The sequence below is a fragment of the Ahaetulla prasina genome, chromosome 12, assembly GCF_028640845.1.
Source record: "Ahaetulla prasina isolate Xishuangbanna chromosome 12, ASM2864084v1, whole genome shotgun sequence".
NCBI classification, from domain to species: domain Eukaryota; kingdom Metazoa; phylum Chordata; class Lepidosauria; order Squamata; family Colubridae; genus Ahaetulla; species Ahaetulla prasina.
In genome coordinates, this window is record NC_080550.1 from 12,992,740 (window position 1) to 13,013,248 (window position 20,509).

The window sequence follows — 20,509 nt, forward strand, 5'->3', positions numbered from 1 at the left end:
TGGTCGCCTGGGCGCTGTGCCCGGTGACACCGGGCATTGGTTATAACTGCAGCAGCCTGGTGGTGAACAGGGCACGGAGAAGAATTGAGGAGGAGAAGGGAAGGAATATCGGTGGCGTGAGTGGAGTGCTCCGGAGTGCGGGGTTTCTCTCCCTGCGGTTGGAAGGAGCACGAGTTATTCTGGAGAGAGGAGAACTTAAAATAAGAAGATTACGGTTTTGTGGAGCTCTGGAGAAGAGGTGATGGAGAAATTTAGGAGGAAGGTTTGAGGCCCCTCCTTCTGGGGAACAGTGGTGGCGTCCAGCTTCCGCCTTCACTATGAGAATTTTGATGACATCACTTCCTTCGGCTTCCTGGTTGACTAACTGTACTCTGGACTCGTTGCTCCTGTGAGTGCCCCTGGTGGATCCGGAGGAAATTACAAGGATACCGTGCCTGCCTGAGGATTTTGTATTTTTTTCCTTAATGGCAAGGTCAGAGACCAACTGCTGGAGAGATGGAGAATTTTGGAAAAGTTATCTAATATGGACAAGAAATTGGATGAAATAAGAGCAGAAATTGTGACTATCCAAAAGGATTTAAAGGATACTCAACAAGTTTCAGCAGAAAACAAGCAGAAAGTGGAAGGTTTGGAGGGTGAGATCGGGCAGTGCAGAAAGAGAGGAGACAGGCAATGCTGTGCTTGGACTACAGATGGATAAAATGTCTTATTTCCTTAGGTTTCAAAAATTTGGAAGAAGTGGACCAAGAAGACTTGAGAGATGTTGTGACTAAATTGTTGGGAGAATTTCTTGGGAGAGGTGTTGATTTCATGAATTGGGATGTGGATCGAGTTTATAGAGTTAATTAATATATGCACGCACGCATGCAGTTCCCAGAGAGGTTCATGTCAAATTTGTGAGAAGAGAGACGAGAGATGAAATTCTTAGAAAACATAGGAGTGGGGCACTGATTTACAGGGCAGGGAGATAGCCATTCTGAGGCAGATTCCCAGACAGGTACGTGAAAAGAAAGAAATATTATTTTTGTCAAGCAAATTGTACCAGAAGGGAGTGGGCTTCAGATGGCTGATGCCAGAGGGATTGATGATTTTCCGGAGGGCATTACGAAAAAATCAGTACAATTATGAGGCTACGGCCTATGTGGAGGAACACAAAGCCTTCCTGGAATTAGATGACCCAGGAATTGAAGAAGGAGGTTATAGATCATGGGGCTGAAGCGGCTGCCGCTGTTGCGGCCCTGGAGTTGGGTCAGGCTGAACCCAGAGTTCTGAGATCCAAAACTAGGAAGTGATAAAGATATTTGGGATTGTGTTGGTTTTCCTTATTCTCTTTGTATGCGATATTCTGTTTATTCTTGACTCCTTCTTAATTGTTTAATTGGGCCACTGTTGCACATGTGACCCGACAACGTTGCTTCGCTCTTGGTTACAGCTCTGATTAAACCGAGAATGAGGTTGTGTTGGCTCACAGTTTCTGTAGGGCCTTGTTTTCTGTGGGTGCAGGGTGTGTGTGTGTGTGTGTGTGTGTGTGTGTGTGTGTGTGTGTGTGTGTGTAGCATAATCGGTGGCCCTGTCTATGCTCGATTGGTATGTGGTCGCTGAGATGTTTGTTAAACAGAGTGTATTGGCTGGGTACTGGTGAACTTGATTTGGATGTTGTTCCACTCTATGAGACAGTGGGGGGGTATGTGTAAGTAGGAAGAAGGCCGTTCTTCTGTAGGATTTGCTGTGTCTTCATTTCCTTCTATCAACCAGGAAGGTGTTATTCAGGTGTCAAGGCTCTGGACTAGAAGTAAATTGACTTTGGCGTTGGTTGTGCACCATTTGCTCTGTTATCTGGGGTTCTCCCTCCCTCCCAACTCCCATCAGTCAGTATTTTTTTAAAAAAGAGCTAGATTCAGAACAATTTCACGTAATCCATCTCTTTGAGTAGGCCACTTGGTTTTGATTGCTTGATACCTATAGAAAGGCTTGTTTTAAAGAGTGTTGCCCCCTTCTCAGTTCCCACTCTGGATTGGAAGACTTCAAATTGTTCCAAATGATCTTCCTTTTGAACGTGGGGTGCATTTACCTGAATTAATGGACTTCTTTATGTGTCAGCTTTCTTTCTTTCTTTCTCACTTTGGAAAAGGAAATATTTTGCGATTTGTCCCTTGTAGAATACCTTCTCTTCTTAATGCCATCTCATGAAGGGCCCAATAAGGATGTTAAACCTATAGCCGGCTTTTTCCTCCTTTGCATTATACCAATTTTTGATCTTCTTTCCATCTAGCACTTATTTGCCCATATTGAAACCAAGTATAATTCCTCCTTCTCCCCCCTCCTCTCCCTCTTTTTCTCTCTGGCTAAGAACCAGCATTATCGAATAACAAATAACTGGTAAGGAAAGGGAAGTTAGTAGAAAACAATGAAACAATATTCTGGACAGAAGCAGAACAAAAACACGTTCAGTAGAAACATTTGATCTGTTGACCGCTTAGTAAAAGAAAGCACCAGTATTGACTTGAATCAAATACAGTTTAAGCAACATCTTGATGGATACACTTAGAAATACATAAAATAGATCTGACTGTCTATAATTAGACTTGATTTACAGGTTATACTTGATAGGAAACTGTAGCGATATTACTTCTTGTTGTGTCATCGGTGTACTTTAGTCTGTTCCTAAACACACATCATCAATCATCATTATGGCTCAAGCTAACGTAGCCTCATGCGATGCTCTTATTTTATTTTATTTTTCTATTCCTCTGGGCAGGTGGGCCTTTTTTCCCATGGTCCTGGAACACCTTCCTGCATCCGTTTTAATTTCTGTGAGGCCTGACTGGTTTCTTAGGGGGAATCTTGGAAACGAATTGCACAGCTAGATGGCCCACAATTTATTTTGCTGGGGGGCGGGGCGGGGGGGAAATCAATTAAAAGGCTAGTCTGGTGTGACAGGAAGGAGGCTGGTGGTCACAGGTGAAAAGCTGGAGATCATTCAGAGCATGAGGGTCAATGCCCTTCTTTAATTAGAAGTTAAACCGTGCATTTAGACGCAAATGTACACCCTCGGGCCACAATATTTTATGATCTTGCATTATATATAGGCAGAGCTGGGGGTCATTTCGTTTTGATCAGGGATGGCATGTTGAAATTCGCAGAGCCAGAATTCCTCGGTTCTCAGTGGATTACACCATTCTACAAATCCGTATTTGGATCTCACATTTTTTCAGAGCACCAAAGGGCTTCAAAGCAGGGGTGAAATTCAGCAGGTTCTGACAGGTTCTGGAAAACCGGTAGCGGAAATTTTGAGTAGTTCGGAGAACTCGCAAATACCACCTCTGGCTGGCCCCAGAGTGGGGAAGGAATGGGAATTTTACAGTATCCTTCCCCTGCCATGTCCACCAAGCCACACCACGCCCACCAAGCCACGCCCACAGAACTGGTAGTAAACATTTTTGAAACCCACCACTGGCTCACAATACCAGTGGATACAGAATCTGGCCTTTTAAACTTTGGGTAGCTTTTTTAATTTTAGAAACTAAAATAGACACCGAAAAGGTTGTCTCGTGCTTGGAAGTGAAAAATTGCGTACTTTTGCAGATTAGCGAATGGACCAAGCGCTGAAATAGAAGAGTCTGGGGATCCAATAATGGCAGTCCTTGACTTACAACCATTCGGGTAGTGACAATTTGAAGTTACAAGGGCACTTTAAAAAAATACCTTCAGGCAACCAGTGTATATTTATGATGGTTGCAGTGTGCTGGGCTTACGTGATCACCGTTTGCAACGGAGCCCGATTCGCTTGCCTGCTTGATTCACTTAACAATTGCCCCACTTCGTTTAACAATCATGGTTAAAAAAAAAAAAGCTCGTAAAATTGCCCACCCATCAATTTAACAAAGCTTAGCCATGGGAATTCTGTGGCCGTAAATCGAGGATTGCCTGAAACCCAGTGGATGGAGCGCTGGGTCTTATTTTTGTCCATCTGTGCTTTGTCTTTGCTTCTGGGCAGGCTCAACCCCACCCAGCTGATAATTCTAGGAGAGGCGGAACTTTCCCGAGCAGAGAAGCGGTGATTATAAATATTGATGGGAAAATCATAGAGTGCTTTTTTGGCCCCTTCCTTGTTACTGACTCATTTTCATCCCTGTTAAATCTAAATTTGCTAGACAGCATGAGGTGTCTGAAGATATGTTTGTAGAGACGGGCTGGGGTGTTTTCTTGGGAGTTCTGCTGAATTGGTCATAGCATGCCTGTTGTTCTCTTCATCCAGGAAGGGATTGAATTCTCCCTCTTGCCTGGTTTTTCACTCTTGGCTTCGGTAGCAACCAGGGGTGAAATGCTACCGGTTTGAACCGGTTCGGTCAAACCGGTAGCAATGGCGGCGGGTGATTCGGAAAACAGGTAGCAACGGCAACGTGAGGCTCCGCCCACCTGCCCGGTTGTCGTTACTTCCTGGTTTTAACCAGGAAGTAACCTGTTTTTTAACCCTCTGCGTATGCACAGAAGGGTTTGCGCATGCGCAGAGGGTCTGTGCACGCACATGATGCACACGTGTGGCACATGCACTTCCGAACTGGTGGGGAAGGTAAGTAGATTTCACCCCTGTTAGCAACTCTTGATAATGTGTGTGGAGATTGGGAAGGATGTCTTTGCCTACAAGCCATACAGCACAATACAAGTTACGTTGTCACCGGAAAGTGACTTGTGACCATTTTTCCACAGGACTGTTGGCAACAATCCCATGGTCACCATTCGGATGCTTGACAACTGACTCGTATTTATGACGGTTGCAGTGTCCCGGGGTCATGTGACCATCTTTTGCTACCTTCTGACAAGGAAAGTCAACGGGGAAACCAGGTTGACTTAACAGCCATGTTTCCAACTTAATGTCGTGTCCCACTCTTCCGCTGACGGCCGGGTCAGGGAAATCCGAATCAGGCGTGCCTCTGCAGCTCTGCCAAAGTCCTAGCAAAGTCCTCAAGGCAGGCAGGAGACCAGAAAGTGACTTCAGCAAGATATGTTCGACTTTGCCTGACTCAGAGATTGCCAGAAAGCAGGTCCTTTATATAGGCCATGGGGTGTGGCTCCATGACTCAGCACTTATCCAGGCCTGCCCCTCCCTTCCTTCTGACGCCGCCGCCTATCAATTCTTCTGAAGCGAGGGTCACTCCAGTCAGCAGCTGTTGGTAATAGACCTTCCTCAGGCTCACATGCTGTGGGGGAGGGGTCTAGTTGCTCCGTTTGCCTGGGCATGGAGCCAGGGCTGGGGCTGGGAGGTGCCCCCTCCTCCTCAGCCTGTCTGGGCATGGAGCCAGGGCTGGGGCCGGGAGGCATACTAGGACATTCTTCAGCATTCGGAAGCAGATAAGAAGACCCCGGCTGCGGTGAGAGCGGGCAAGACACAACACTTAAGAACTGCAGCGATTGATGTAAGCACTGTGGCAAGAAAAGTCATAAAATGGGACAAAAGTCGCTTAACAAATTTCTCACTTAGCAAGATAAATTCTAGGGTCAATTGTGGTCGTACGTCGAGGACTGCCTGTACATGTAAATGGCTGCCCATCTAATTCTGGGCATAGCATAACAATACACAGGTACTCCTCAATTTATGACCGCAATTGGAACCGGAATTTCCATTCCTAAGCAAGGCGGTTGTTAAGTGAAGCCTGGCTCTATTTTCTGCCTTTTTTTAAAAAAAACACGGTTGTTAAATGAACCACTGCTGTTATTAATCGCCCAGTTGTTAAGCGAATCCGGCTTCCCCCATCGACTTTGCTTATCAGAGGCTAGCTGGGAAGACCTGAAATGGTGATCACACAACTTAAGATGCTGCAGCCATCATAAATTCATGCCAGTTGTCACAAGCACCCAAATCTTACAATTGTGAGGATGCTGCAATGGTCATAAGTGGGAGGACCAGTTGTAAGTTGGCTTTTTTTTTCAGTGCTGGTGTAACTTTGAACAGTCGCTGTATGAATGCTTGTAAGTTGCGGTTCTACTTGTAGTTCGTTTTGGGCAGTTTCAGTTGGCCACCAAGGATTAATGAGCCGCTGTGGCACAGTGGTTAGAAGGCTACTTCTTCTGCCTGCCAGTTGCCTGCGATTTGGCAGATTGAATCTCACCAGGCTCAAGGTTGACTCAGCCTTCCATCCTGCCGAGGTCGGTAAAATGACGACCCAGATTGTTGGGGGCAAGAGGCTGACTCTGTAAACTGCCTAGAGAGGGCTGTAAAGCGCTGTGAAGCGGTATATAAGTGCTAATGCTGTTGCTCATCCATCCATCCATGATGGGCAGTGGTTAGAATGCAGTCCTGCAGGCTAACTCTTCCGACTGCCAGCGGTTCAGTCCTGACCGGCTAAAGGTTGACTCAGCCTTCCATCCTTCTGAGGTCGGTAAAATGACGACTCAGATTGTTGGGAGCAATATGTCGTGTCCCACTCCTCCGCTGACGGCCGGGTCAGGGAAATCCGAATCAGGCTTGCCTCTGCAGCTCTGCCAAAGTCCTAGCAAAGTCCTCAGAGCAGGCAGGAGACCAGTAAGTGACTTCAGCAAGATAAGTTCGACTTTGCCTGACTCAGAGACTGCCAGAAAGCAGATCCTTTATATAGGCCATGGGTGTGGCTCCATGACTCAGCACTTATCCAGGCCTGCCCCTCCCTTCCTTCTGTTGCCTCCGTCTATCAAGTCTTCTGACGCGAGGGTCACTCCAGTCGGCAGCTGGTGGTAATAAACCTCCCTCAGGCTCACATGCTGTGGGGAGGGAGGTCTAGTTGCTCCGTTTGCCTGGGCATGGAGCCAGGGCTGGGGGGAGGTGCCTCCTCCTCAGCCTGTCTGGGCATGGAGCCAGGGCTGGGGCCGGGAGGTGCCCCCTCCTCCTCAGCCTGTCTGGGCATGGAGCCAGGGCTGGGGCCGGGAGGTGCTCCCTCCTCCGCAGCCTGTCTGGGCATGGAGCCAGGGTTGGGGCCGGGGGGTGCCCCTCCTCCTCAGCCTGTCTGGGCATGGAGCCAGGGCTGGGGCGGGAGGTGCCTCCTCCGCAGCCTGTCTGGGCATGGAGCCAGGGCTGGGGCGGGAGGTGCTCCTCCTCCGCAGCCTGTCTGGGCATGGAGCCAGGGCTGGGGCCAGGAGGTGCTCCCTCCTCCGCAGCCTGTCTGGGCATGGAGCCAGGGCTGGGGCCGGGAGGTGCTCCCTCCTCCGCAGCCTGTCTGGGCATGGAGCCAGGGCTGGGGCCGGGAGGTGCCCCCTCCTCCTCAGCCTGTCTGGGCATGGAGCCAGGGCTGGGGCCGGGAGGTGCCCCCTCCTCCTCAGCCTGTCTGGGCATGGAGCCAGGGCTGGGGCCGGGAGGCATACTAGGACATTCTTCAGCATTGAGGAAGCAGATAAGAAGACCCGGCTGCAGTGAGAGCGGGCAAGACACTTAAGAACTGCAGCGATTGATGTAAGCACTGTGGCAAGAAAAGTCATAAAATGGGACAAAAGTCGCTTAACAAATTTCTCACTTTGCAAGATAAATTCTAGGGTCAATGTGGTGCGTGCAACGAGGACTGCCTGTACATGTAAATGGCTGCCCATCTAATTCTGGGCATAGCATAACAATACACAGGTACTCCTCAATTTATGACCTAATTGGAACCGAATTTCCATTCTAAGCAAGGCGGCTGTTAAGTGAAGCCTGGCTCTATTTTCTGCCTTTTTTAAAAAAACACGGTTGTTTTTGTTTTTTTATTGAAAGAGTTTTATAAAAAAACAAAAACATTTTCCCCCCTTTTTTCCCCCTCCCTCCCAAAAAAACAAAAAACAAAAACAAAACACCCCCCTCCCTCCCCCACCCCCCCCGGATTCCCGGGTCAATCACAAGGTAAAGTTATACATAAACCAAACATAGAATAAAATTTTCCCTTCCAATCCAAACAACCACATCCAAAGCTTTTCGTCTCCCAACCCCCTCCCCATTACATAAAATAACTTTCTAATTATTCAAAGGCAATCTGATATTTCTTAATCTGATATCTGTTTTGTAAATAATCAATCCATTTTTTCCATTCAATTAAATATCTTTCCTGCGTATTGTCTTTTAAAAACGCTGAGATTTTAGCCATCTCAGCCAAATTAATAACTTTCAATATCCATTCTTCTATTGTAGGTATCTCTTCTTTCTTCCAGTATTGTCCAATCAATAGTCTTGCTGCTGTTATTAAGTTCAAAATCAATTTAGTCTCAATCCTGTACAATCCGTTATAATTCCCAAAAGAAAAAATTGTGGCATGAACTTTATCTTCTTCTTCAGTACATTTTGAATAATCCACCAAATTCTTATCCAAAAGACCTTAATTTTCTTGCAAGTCCACCAAATATGAAAATATGTAGCATCATCACAATCACATCTCCAACATTTCGCTTGGATATTAGGATACATACATGATAATTTTTTGGGATCTAAGTGCCATCTATAAAACATCTTATAAAAAGACGACTTCCGGTATCCAGCGGCAACGGACGTCTGGAAGGCTTCTCCTGCCTCCAGCGCCCGAATCCGGCCGCCGCCGAGGCCCTCAGGGGCCAGGTGTTCCGAAAAGGACACCTGCCGCACGGACGGCTCGCCAGGGGTCTCCCAGCCGACATACAGGACTGTGGGGACCGATGCTGGCGCGTCCTAGGCTCGGCGGGGTTGAGAGAGGCAGCCGCCATTATTTTGGTCGCCTGGGCGCTGTGCCCGGTGACACCGGGCATTGGTTATAACTGCAGCAGCCTGGTGGTGAACAGGGCACGGAGAAGAATTGAGGAGGAGAAGGGAAGGAATCGGCGTGGTGGAGTGCTCCGGAGTGCGGGGGTTTTCTCCCTGCGGTTGGAAGGAGCACGAGTTATTCTGGAGAGGAGAACTTAAAATAAGAAGATTACGGTTTTGTGGAGCTCTGGAGAAGAGGTGATGGAGAAATTTAGGAGGAAGGTTTGAGGCCCCTCCTTCTGGGGAACAGTGGTGGCGTCCAGCGCCTTCACTATGAGAATTTTGATGACATCACTTCCCTTGACTTCCTGGTTGACTAACTGTACTCTGGACTCGTTGCTCCTGTGAGTGCCCCTGGTGGATCCGGAGGAAATTACAAGGATACCGTGCCTGCCTGAGGATTTTGTATTTTTTTCCTTAATGGCAAGGTCAGAGACCAACTGCTGGAGAGATGGAGAATTTTGGAAAAGTTATCTAATATGGACAAGAAATTGGATGAAATAAGAGCAGAAATTGTGACTATCCAAAAGGATTTAAAGGATACTCAACAAGTTTCAGCAGAAAACAAGCAGAAAGTGGAAGGTTTGGAGGGTGAGATCGGGCAGTGCAGAAAAGAGAGGAGACAGGCAATGCTGTGCTTGGACTACAGATGGATAAAATGTCTTATTTCCTTAGGTTTCAAAATTTGGAAGAAGTGGACCAAGAAGACTTGAGAGATGTTGTGACTAAATTGTTGGGAGAATTTCTTGGGAGAGGTGTTGATTTCATGAATTGGGATGTGGATCGAGTTTATAGAGTTAATTCAATATGCATACGCATGCAGTTCCCAGAGAGGTTCATGTCAAATTTGTGAGAAGAGGAGAGATGAAATTCTTAGAAAACATAGGAGTGGGGCACTGATTTACAGGGGCAGGGAGATAGCCATTCTGAGGCAGATTCCCAGACAGGTACGTGAAAAAAGAAAGAAATATTATTTTTTGTCAAGCAAATTGTACCAGAAGGGAGTGGGCTTCAGATGGCTGATGCCAGAGGATTGATGATTTTCCGGAGGGCACGAAAAAATCAGTACAATTGGAGGCTACGGCCTATGTGGAGGAACACAAAGCCTTCCTGGAATTAGATGACCCAGGAATTGAAGAAGGAGGTTATAGATCATGGGGCTGAGCGGCTGCCTGTTGCGGCCCTGGAGTTAGGTCAGGCTGAACCCAGAGTTCTGAGATCCAAAACTAGGAAGTGATAAAGATATTTGGGATTGTGTTGGTTTTCCTTATTCTCTTTTGTACGATATTCTGTTTATTCTTGACTCTTCTTTATTACGTATTTAAAATTTGCAAACTTAGCTACTTCGTGTCACCTGCTTGCCTTATGGCTGTTGTATGTGTTAAAAAATTTGAGTAAAATTCTTATTTTAGATAAGAAAAATGAAAATTTACCATACCTGATATGTACTTGTATAAACCTTTTTTGACTAATAAAAACTTTTTGAATAATAAAAAAAAAAACATCTTATAAAAATTTTCCCTTAAATTCTGTGCTTGTGTAAACTTAACATTTCTAACCCAGATTTTCTCCCATGTTTCCAACATTATTGGTTCCTGAATATTCTGTGCCCATTTTATCATACAATCCTTTACCAAATCCTTTTCCGAATCTATCTCAAGCAACACATTATACAATCTCTTTATATGCTCCTGGGTCTGATTTCTAATTTGCTTTATTAAATTTTCCTCCCTTTGCATTATACCAATTTTTTGATCTTCTTTCCATCTAGCACTTATTTGCCCATATTGAAACCAAGTATAATTCCTCCCTTCTTCATTTAATACCTGTAATGATTTTAATTGCAATCTACCTCCTTCAGCATACAAAAGTTCTTTATAAGTAATCATTTCCTGTTTCTGTTCTATATTTATATTCTCTATTGCATGTCTAGGGCTCGCCCATATAGGAATCTTGTATTCTAATTTATAGGAATATTTTTCCAGACCATAAAGAGCACTTCTCAACACATGATTCTTAAAAGCCCTATCCACTTTTTCATAAAATAAATGCATGCCATCCATATAACAAGTCATAACCTTCTATATTCAAAATTCTTTCCTCTGTTAAGTTAAACCAGTCACTTATTACTGAAAGGGCTACTGCTTCATAATATAATTTAAAGTTAGGCATTCTTAAACCACCTCTTTCCGTGAGTCCTGTATTATTTTCATTTTAACCCTCGCCTTTTTACCCTGCCATATAAATTTATTAATCCCAATCTGCCAATCTTCCAAATTTTATCCTTTTTAATTATTGGTATCATCTGGAACAGAAACAAAATCTAGGTAACACATTCATTTTAATAGCAATCCTTCCCAATAGGGATAACTGCAATTTCTTCCAGCCACTCATATCATTCTGAACTTTTGCCATAGCAAGTCATAATTATTCTTATAAAGTTTCTTGTTCGATGAGCTAATATAGACCCTAAATATTTAACCTTTTTACTACCTCAAATCCTGTCATTTCCTCTAGTTTTTGTTTCTGTTGTATAGACATATTTTTAATTATCACTTTTGTTTTATTCTGATTTATTTTAAATCCTGATACCTTTCCATATTTATCAATTACTTCCAACAAAATCTACTTGAATTTATAGGATTTGTTAACGTAACCACTACATCATCTGCAAAAGCTCTAACTTTGTACTCATATTGTCTAATCTTAATTCCTCTATTTTCATTAATTCTCGTATTTTATCTAATAATGGTTCCAGAGTCAAAACAAACAATAATGGTGGTAAGGGACATCCCTGTCTTCTTCCTTTGGCAATCTTAATAACTTCTGTATAACTACCATTGACTATAATCTGTGCTGTTTGCTCTCCATAAATCGCTTTAATTATTCTAATAAAAAAGTCTCCAAATTGCATTTTCTCTTTTAATTTAAATAAAAAATCCCAAAGCAATCGATCAAAGGGTTTCTCTGCATCCAAAAAATAAGTGCCGCTGAAGTATTCTTCTTTTCCAAATATTCCAGTATATTAATGATCTGTCTAACAGTATTCCTGATCTGCCTCCCATTTATACAACCAGATTGATCAGTATGAATTCTTTGTTGTAAAATTAACATTAATCCATTTCCTATTAGTTTTACAAAATCTTATAATCATTATTTAAAAGTGAAATCGGCCTATAGTTACCAGGTTTAGAGCAATCTTGCTCCTCTTTGGTATCAGTGAAATAAAAGATGTTTTCCATGACGGGGTATTCCCACTCCTAATTGTATCTGATTAAATAATTCTTTAAGTGGGCCTAATATTTCATCCTGTGTTTTTATAATAAGTTGCTGTAAGACCATCTGTACCAGGGTTTTCCCATTTTAATTGTTTAATTGCCTCCACTATTTCTCCAGTAGCTATCGGCCGTTCAGCTCCTCCTCTGTTCTAATGTTAGAATATTCACCTTATAATCTTTCAAATAATCATAAATGTCCCTATCAATATTTTGTCTTTTGCATATAGTGCAGTATAAAATTCTGAGAATGCCTTTTAATTTTATCCTGTTGGTATATCTCTTTACCTTTATATTCTATTTTTGTATGACACGTGCTTTCTGTTTCTTCCTTAAATTATATGCCAACCATCTCCCAGGTTTATTTGCATTACAAAAGGTATTATGTTTAGCATATTGTATATTCGTTGCCACCTGGTCTGCCATTAACATATTAAATTGACTCTGTAATATTTTATAGCCTCTTTAAGTTTATGATCTTGTGGGTTTTGAATTAATAACTGTTGCTTCCTTTGAATTTCTTCTTCCAAATATCTACGCTGCCTTTGTTTATTATTCCTTTGCCTGTTGTCCAAATAAAATCAATATCCTCTAATAAACGCTTTGCTCGCTTCCCACACAGTTCCTATAGGTGTCCCTTTGTACATATTAAAATCAAAAATTCTTTTAACTGTTTCTTACAATAAGTTACATTATCCTCATATCTAAACAGATTTTCATTCAACCTCCATGTTCTACCACCTTTTTCCCTTGTAATAATTCCATCCATACTGGGCTATGGTCAGTTAAACACCTCGAAATATCTTCGTTTTCTTCACCCTAGAAAGCAAGTCATTAGAAATTAAAATAAAATCAATGCGTGAAAAGATTGATGCCTATCAGAAAAAAAGTAAAATCTCTCTCATCTGGATTCCGTAACCTCCATATATCTCTAAACTCAAAGTCTTCCATCATTTCAAAAAGGATTTTGGTAATTTTGCATGTATAGGTATCTTCTTGGAGGAGGTTCTCTTATCCTTCTTGTATCAATTACTCCATTCCAGTCTCCTAATAAAATAAACGAACTATAATCCCAGAGGGTCAACCTCTCATGTAACATTTTGTAAAACTTTTCTTGTTGCTGATTAGGTGCATAAATACCTATCAACAAAGTCTTTTGCATCTATCACCAGTTCAATAGCAATAAATCTTCCTTGAATATCTGCCTCAATTAGCTTAGCTGGTATATCCTTCCTGATATATACAACAATTCCATGCTTCTTTTCCAAAGCTGATGCAACAAAATGGTTACCCAATTTTGAATTAATTAAATATTTTTGGTCTGATAATTTTATATGTGTCTCTTGCAAACAAATCACATCATTTTTAAATTGTTTCAAGTAGTGAAATATTTTCCTTCTTTTCTGAGCTGAATTCAAGCCATTAACATTCCATGACAAGATTCTATTTGCCATTACTGGCCTCCTGAAGCTTTGAAGCAGACAACGGAAGCTCCTCCTCCGGTATCTTCCGTCTAGCTCCTCCACAGCTTCCATAATGGGATCCTGACTTTTACTTTGAGACTGTTGCTCTTCTTTACGCTTAAGGGCTCCTCTTGTCACCCTTTGCTCTTGTGGTTCCTCTAATACTGGCAGCAATAAAGGCTCTTGGGTTACCACGCCTTCTTGAGTCTCTTGAAGTTTTTCTATCACTTCTATTTCGACTTTCAAAACTGTAGAAAGAAAATCCTTTGCCTTTAAAACAGTGTCAATTCTATATCTCCTTCCTTGATAGAATAGTGTCAGTCCAACTGGCACCTCCCATCTGAATTGAATCTGATGTTTTTTAAGTTCTTGTGTAAAAAAAGCAAATTCCTTCCTGTCTCTTAACATCTTTGAAGGAATCTCTTTCAGTGGTTAAATGAACCACTGCTGTTATTAATTGCCCAGTTGTTAAGCGAATCCGGCTTCCCCCATCGACTTTGCTGATCAGAGGCTAGCTGGGAAGACCGGAAATGGTGATCACACAACTTAAGATGCTGCAGCCATCATAAATTCATGCCAGTTGTCAAAAGCACCCAAATCTTACAATTGTGAGGATGCTGCAATGGTCATAAGTGGGAGGACCAGTTGTAAGTTGGCTTTTTTTTTCAGTGCTGGTGTAACTTTGAACAGTCGCTGTATGAATGCTTGTAAGTTGCGGTTCTACTTGTAGTTCGTTTTGGGCAGTTTCAGTTGGCCACCAAGGATTAATGAGCCGCTGTGGCACAGTGGTTAGAAGGCTACTTCTTCTGCCTGCCAGTTGCCTGCGATTCGGCAGATTGAATCTCACCAGGCTCAAGGTTGACTCAGCCTTCCATCCTGCCGAGGTCGGTAAAATGACGACCCAGATTGTTGGGGGCAAGAGGCTGACTCTGTAAACTGCCTAGAGAGGGCTGTAAAGCGCTGTGAAGCGGTATATAAGTGCTAATGCTGTTGCTCATCCATCCATCCATGATGAGCAGTGGTTAGAATGCAGTCCTGCAGGCTAACTCTTCCGACTGCCAGCGGTTCAGTCCTGACCGGCTAAAGGTTGACTCAGCCTTCCATCCTTCTGAGGTCGGTAAAATGACGACTCAGATTGTTGGGAGCAATATGTCGTGTCCCACTCCTCCGCTGACGGCCGGGTCAGGGAAATCCGAATCAGGCTTGCCTCTGCAGCTCTGCCCAAAGTCCTAGCAAAGTCCTCAGAGCAGGCAGGAGACCAGTAAGTGACTTCAGCAAGATAAGTTCGACTTTGCCTGACTCAGAGACTGCCAGAAAGCAGATACTTTATATAGGCCATGGGGTGTGGCTCCATGACTCAGCACTCATTAAGGCCTGCTCCTCCCTTCCTTCTGTTGCCTCCGCCTATCCAATCTTCTGATGCGAGGGTCACTCCAATCAGCTGTTGGTAATAAACCCTCCTCAGGCTCACATGCTGTGGAGGAGGGGGAGGGGTCTAGCTGCTCCGTTTGCCTGGGCATGGAGTCAGGGCTGGAGCCGGGAGGTGCTCCTTCTTCTGCAGTTTGTCTGGGCATGGAGCCAGGACTGGGGCCGGGAGGCATACATTCCTCCGTGTTCGGGAGCAGATAAGAAGGCCCCAGCTGCTCTGAGGGCGGGCAAGACACAACACAATAGGCTGACTCTGTAAACTGCCTAGAGAGGGCTGTAAAGCGCCGTGAAGTGGTATATAAGTGCTAAGGCTGTTGCTCATCCATTCATCCATGATGAGCAGTGGTTAGAATGCAGTCCTGCCGGCTAACTGCCGACTGCCAGCAGTTCAGTCCTGACCGGCTCAAAGTTGACTCAGCCTTCCATCCTTCCGAGGTTGGTAAAATGAGATTGTTGTGGGGGAAGGAAACAGGCTGACTCTGTAAACCGCTTAGAGAGGGCTTTTAAAGTGCTGTGAAGCGGTATATAAGTCTTAAGTGCTATCGCTGTTAACATAAACTCCCATGGGTGGGAAAAAGCTGGGGAATGTCGTGACCGATGTGGAGGCTCCGCTCAATCTTCCTGGTTTGTTTTCTAGGGAGTCCTTCCCGGTGGAATTCCATGATGTCCCTCTCTGTACGACCCCAGCGGCGCAGTCTGGTGGTCAGGATCAATAGGAGCCAGTCGTTTGCAGGGGTCAACTCCACCCAGGACAAATCTTACAGGTAGGGTTAGCAAAAAATGTCGAATGGAGGTAACGGAGATGCTCAAGGGAAGCCTCGCATTTCCTGCATGGTTCTTGCTGGTGAATGGCGCTAAAGGAAGCCCTGGGGAGAGAGACATCGGATATTATGGGATGGAACCAGTGCAACCGGATAAGAAGACAGACCGGTTCGGTTTTGCAAAGGCCTGTTTGTTCTCTTCAAACACACCTAAGAACATTTTACAGGTGCCTACCAAACGGTCTCCACAGGGGTGGGCTTCAAAAATTTTAGCAAGGGGTTCTCTGCCCGATTGCTGAGTGGGTGTGACCATGGTGGTGGTGGTGGCGGTGGCGTTTTTGCCCTCCCCAGGCTCCAGAGGCTTTCTTCGAGCCTCCGGGAGGGCAAAAATGGCCTCCCCAATTTTCGGAGGCCCTCTGGAGGCCAGAAATGGGCCCGTTTTCTGAACTTCGAGTAGGCCTGTTTTTCACCCTCCTTGAGCCTCTGCACATGCCCTTGACTTACCTGCATCCAAAACGGGCCATGTGGGGACTGCGGGGAGGAGAGGGGCAGAGTGGCGGGGCCAGCCAGGAGTGGGATATGAGGGTTTTCCAAACTTCTGAGAATCTTAGCTAGAGATTCTCCCGAACCCCCAGCAACCCACCCCTGGGTCTCCATAGCAATTGCAACATTTCTCTTCTCCAGAAAGCAAAAAATATTTTAAATTTGCCTTTCTCCTCTCTCTTGCTCCGTTTCTCCAAATCCTTATTTTATTTTATTTTTCTATTCCTCTGGGCAGGTGGGCCTTTTTTCCCATGGTCCTGGAACACCTTCCTGCATCCGTTTTAATTTCTGTGAGGCCTGACTGGTTTCTTAGGGGGAATCTTGGAAACGAATTGCACAGCTAGATGGCCCACAATTTATTTTGCTGGGGGGGTGGGGCGGGGGGGAAATCAATTAAAAGGCTAGTCTGGTGTGACAGGAAGGAGGCTGGTGGTCACAGGTGAAAAGCTGGAGATCATTCAGAGCATGAGGGTCAATGCCCTTCTTTAATTAGAAGTTAAACCGTGCATTTAGACGCAAATGTACACCCTCGGGCCACAATATTTTATGATCTTGCATTATATATAGGCAGAGCTGGGGGTCATTTCGTTTTGATCAGGGATGGCATGTTGAAATTCGCAGAGCCAGAATTCCTCGGTTCTCAGTGGATTACACCATTCTACAAATCCGTATTTGGATCTCACATTTTTTCAGAGCACCAAAGGGCTTCAAAGCAGGGGTGAAATTCAGCAGGTTCTGACAGGTTCTGGAAAACCGGTAGCGGAAATTTTGAGTAGTTCGGAGAACTCGCAAATACCACCTCTGGCTGGCCCCAGAGTGGGGAAGGAATGGGAATTTTACAGTATCCTTCCCCTGCCATGTCCACCAAGCCACACCACGCCCACCAAGCCACGCCCACAGAACGGGTAGTAAAAAAAATTGGAATTCACCACTGCTTCAAAGCAACATCTCAAAAGATTTTACAAACATCTCCATGAAGCTGTGCCTGTTGGTTTGGCAGCCGTTGCCATCTCAAAGCTGAGACTATTGATATTAAAAGATCCCCACTTCTGTGACTTCCTCGATTGGCAGCACCAGGGAACAATGGCCCATGTTAGCCATGTCTGTTTAAAGTAGTTTGGCTTGTAAACAGGCTTAGCACAACTTGGTGCGGCTGACTGATGGAAGAAACCAGGTTTTAGTTTGGACTGAAGAAGAGAATAATGTATCTCCAATGGCCAACGAAAAACCTGTGGGTTGAAGGCCTCTGGAGAGCATCATCTTAGGAAGAAACCAGGTCAGCTCTGATGCCTGGCAGTTGTCTAAGATCTTTTAATCCTTTTTTGTCTTGGCTCAGAAATGGCACACAAGATTCTTTCCTCATAATTACTGTGGAAGGGAGGTTGGTATGAAAAGTAAAACCTGGCTTAAAACCAAACTATGGGTGAATGAAACTTGGTCGATATCTAGAAGAGTGATTTGATCGGGGCACTTTGGAGTTGGGTGGCTTTCTTCTTACGTAGAAGTGGGAACCGCTCATCTTCATGCCTACATTTCTTCTCTTAGTTTGAGAAGGAAAGAATTGGCCCGATCTGTCACTAGCTTTCAGAGCCAAGTGTGAGATGGAGATCCGTTGATGGTCGTTACATTCTGGGTTGCTTCTCCCTGCAACACACCACATGGCTGGCTTTTCAACACGATGAGGAACAATTTTTTGTGTATCAATTATGGATTTTAGAAGGACTTGAAGCCACTTTTCTGGTTTATGCAATCTCCTAGATGACGGGTTTTAGAGGGGATCAAAGCCACTTTTCTGGTTCATGCAGCGGAAAATTATTTGCATTTTTTATATTGCACTAAAACAGGGGTCCTCAAACTACGGCCCCTGGGACAAATACATGCAATGAATGTTTGTATTTGAGTCTCCCCCTTCGGCGTCTTTTTGTGTGGGTCGGATGGGGGCAGAAATTCTGACTTGGGGTCTGCTTCAGCCTCCTGGTGTGGGGCTTTGGGCGAAGGCTGGAGGGAAGTGCTGCTGGTGCCGAAGAGCCAGAGGACCTTATTCCAGTGGGATTGTATCATGGCCTGGAACTGGCTGACCATCTTAGCCCGTTGAGCCTCCAGGCACCAGTACCTGGCCTTGCACTCTCTCAAGTCTTCCGTCTACTTGGAAAGCCTATGCTCGTAGCCCTTAATGAGGTACTTCTACTGAGCCTCCTTCTAAGTCAGATCCAATTTGATTTTAGCTGTTTTGCCAACTCTTTCTCTCGGTGGCTGCTTAGCTCCAACAACTGCTTAGCGAGTAGAGGCTGGCGAGGTACCCCTCAATGTGAGTGACATCGAGTTGGCCACACCCACCCAGTCACAAGATCATCTAGCCACACCCACCCAGCCGGTCATTAGGTAAATCATATTAGTTGTCCATGGGATTTAAAATTATGAATTTAGTGATCCCTGAGGTCCAAAAAGTTGGTGACCCCTGTTCTAGATTGTGCAATCGACTTAGCCAGGAGAAGCGTGGGGAAAACATCTTTTCTTCATGGATACGTCTTTCTTGAAACATTTTTTTTTTTAAAGGCTTTTCGGTATTATGCAGAGGGTGTGTACTGTGGCTGCATTGTATACCATCCTGCATTATTAAGAAAGAAGGGAATTGATAGTGTGATGGTGTGAAATGGAATATGTTTTATGTTATATTTTAGATTATGTTTGTTAGTTACAATACCCTGTATTCTGTTCTGGGAAGTCTCGGGGGGGGGGGGGGGAAGGGGAAGACTATAAATTGATTGGTTGCCATTGTACAGGAATAATGGTAGAATTAAACAAGTTGGAATGGTGTAATGTCGGGACTGCTCGGCAAACACTCCCGAAGGGAAAGGGTAAGGAAAGAGGAGTAAAGAAGGAAGAAAGTAGGTAGGGAGGTGGGTAGGGAGGAAAGAAGGGAGGGAGAAGAAAGGATAGGAGGAGGAGAAGAAGGAGAAGATAGAGGGTTAGAAAGGATGGTAGTGAGAAGTGGGAAAGAGGAGGGGAAGTAGGAAAGCGAGGAGAAGGTGGTGGGGGAAGTTTAAGAAGGATGAGAAGGGAAGAAAGGATTAAGGGAGGGAGTGGCGGTCGAGCAGCCCTGACTGAGTATAATTTGAGTATAGGACTGATTGTTGGATAAGTGATTGTATTGTACACTGGTCAAATTGTGGGAATTATTATGGAAAAATAAAAAATTTTTGCAAAAAAAAAAAAAAAATCAGCCAGCCAGCCTATTCTATGATATCCTCTTTTTCTCCTGGGACTTTTATCATCCTTATTATTATTATTATTATTTTTTGGGGTAGGAATTTCCCTGCGTTCAGTACACCGACGGTCTCCAGGAAGTCTGGCTCCAGGGTCAGTAGGATGTTTTCAATGTCTCATAAATCCCCTCCGCCCAAGGTGCCCCAGCCAGAGAGACTCGACGAAGTATACGAAGCGTTGAAGAAAGGCTTAAGGTAAGCCTCGCCGCGGGCACCACCAAACGCTCGGCTTGTGACATGCAGTGATACCTGCTCACCAGTTCACAAACATCTGAGCTTGCTTTTCTAGTTCATGCTGGTATCCTGAGGAGGTTGTGAGGGGGAAACTGTGAAACGGGACTGTTTTCAGCAGGATATTGAGAACTGTTCGGGTCTAGTGCAGGGGTCTCCGCACTTGGCAGCTTCTAAGGCTTTGTGGACTTCGAGTCCCAGAATTCTTCAGCCGGCCATGGGAATTCTGGGAGTTCAGGTCCACAAGTCTTAAGTGTTGCACCTACAATAGAAGAATGGATATTGAAAGTCATTAATTTGGCTGAGATGGCTAAAATCTCAGCTTTTTTGAAAGACAATACGCAGGAAAGATATTTAATTGAATGGAAAAAATGGATTGATTATCTATAAAACAGATATCAGATTAAGAAATATCAGATTGCCTTTGAATAATTAGGAAGTATTATTTTATGTAATGGGGAGGGGGTTGGGAGATGAAAAGATTTGGATGAGGTTAATTGGATTAGAAGGGAAAATTTTACTCTATGTTTGGTTTATGTATAACAATACCTTGTGATTGACCCGGGAAGCCGGGGGGGGGGGAAGGGAGGGGGGAAGGGGGTTTTCTGGGAGGGAGGGGGGAAAAAAGGGGAGAAAATGTTTTTGTTTCTTAAAACTTTTTCAATTAAAAAAAAAAAGTCTTAAGTGTTGCCACGTTTGGAGACCTTTGATCTAGTGATTAAAGCCCCCGGCTACAAACAGGGAGATCCTGAGTTCTAATCCTTACCTTAGCCACGAAAGCCAATTGGGTGAGCTTAGGCCGGTCCCTCTCTCTCTCAGCCCAACTCACCTC

At 44.5% G+C, this 20,509-nt stretch overlaps 1 protein-coding gene across 7 annotated transcripts in view; it reads left to right on the forward strand.

The window, feature by feature from the left end:
* RIPOR1 (RHO family interacting cell polarization regulator 1) overlaps positions 1-20,509 on the forward strand; it is a 158,371-nt gene that overhangs the window by 101,485 nt on the left and 36,377 nt on the right. For all 7 annotated transcript variants that reach the window (XM_058154757.1, XM_058154756.1, XM_058154759.1 and 4 more), the window contains 2 exons: positions 15,514-15,640; positions 19,489-19,641. In XM_058154757.1, the coding sequence (XP_058010740.1) occupies positions 15,537-15,640; positions 19,489-19,641 (257 nt within the window). In that variant the 5' untranslated portion in view covers positions 15,514-15,536. Of the gene's footprint in view, positions 1-15,513; positions 15,641-19,488; positions 19,642-20,509 lie in introns of those variants that run through there.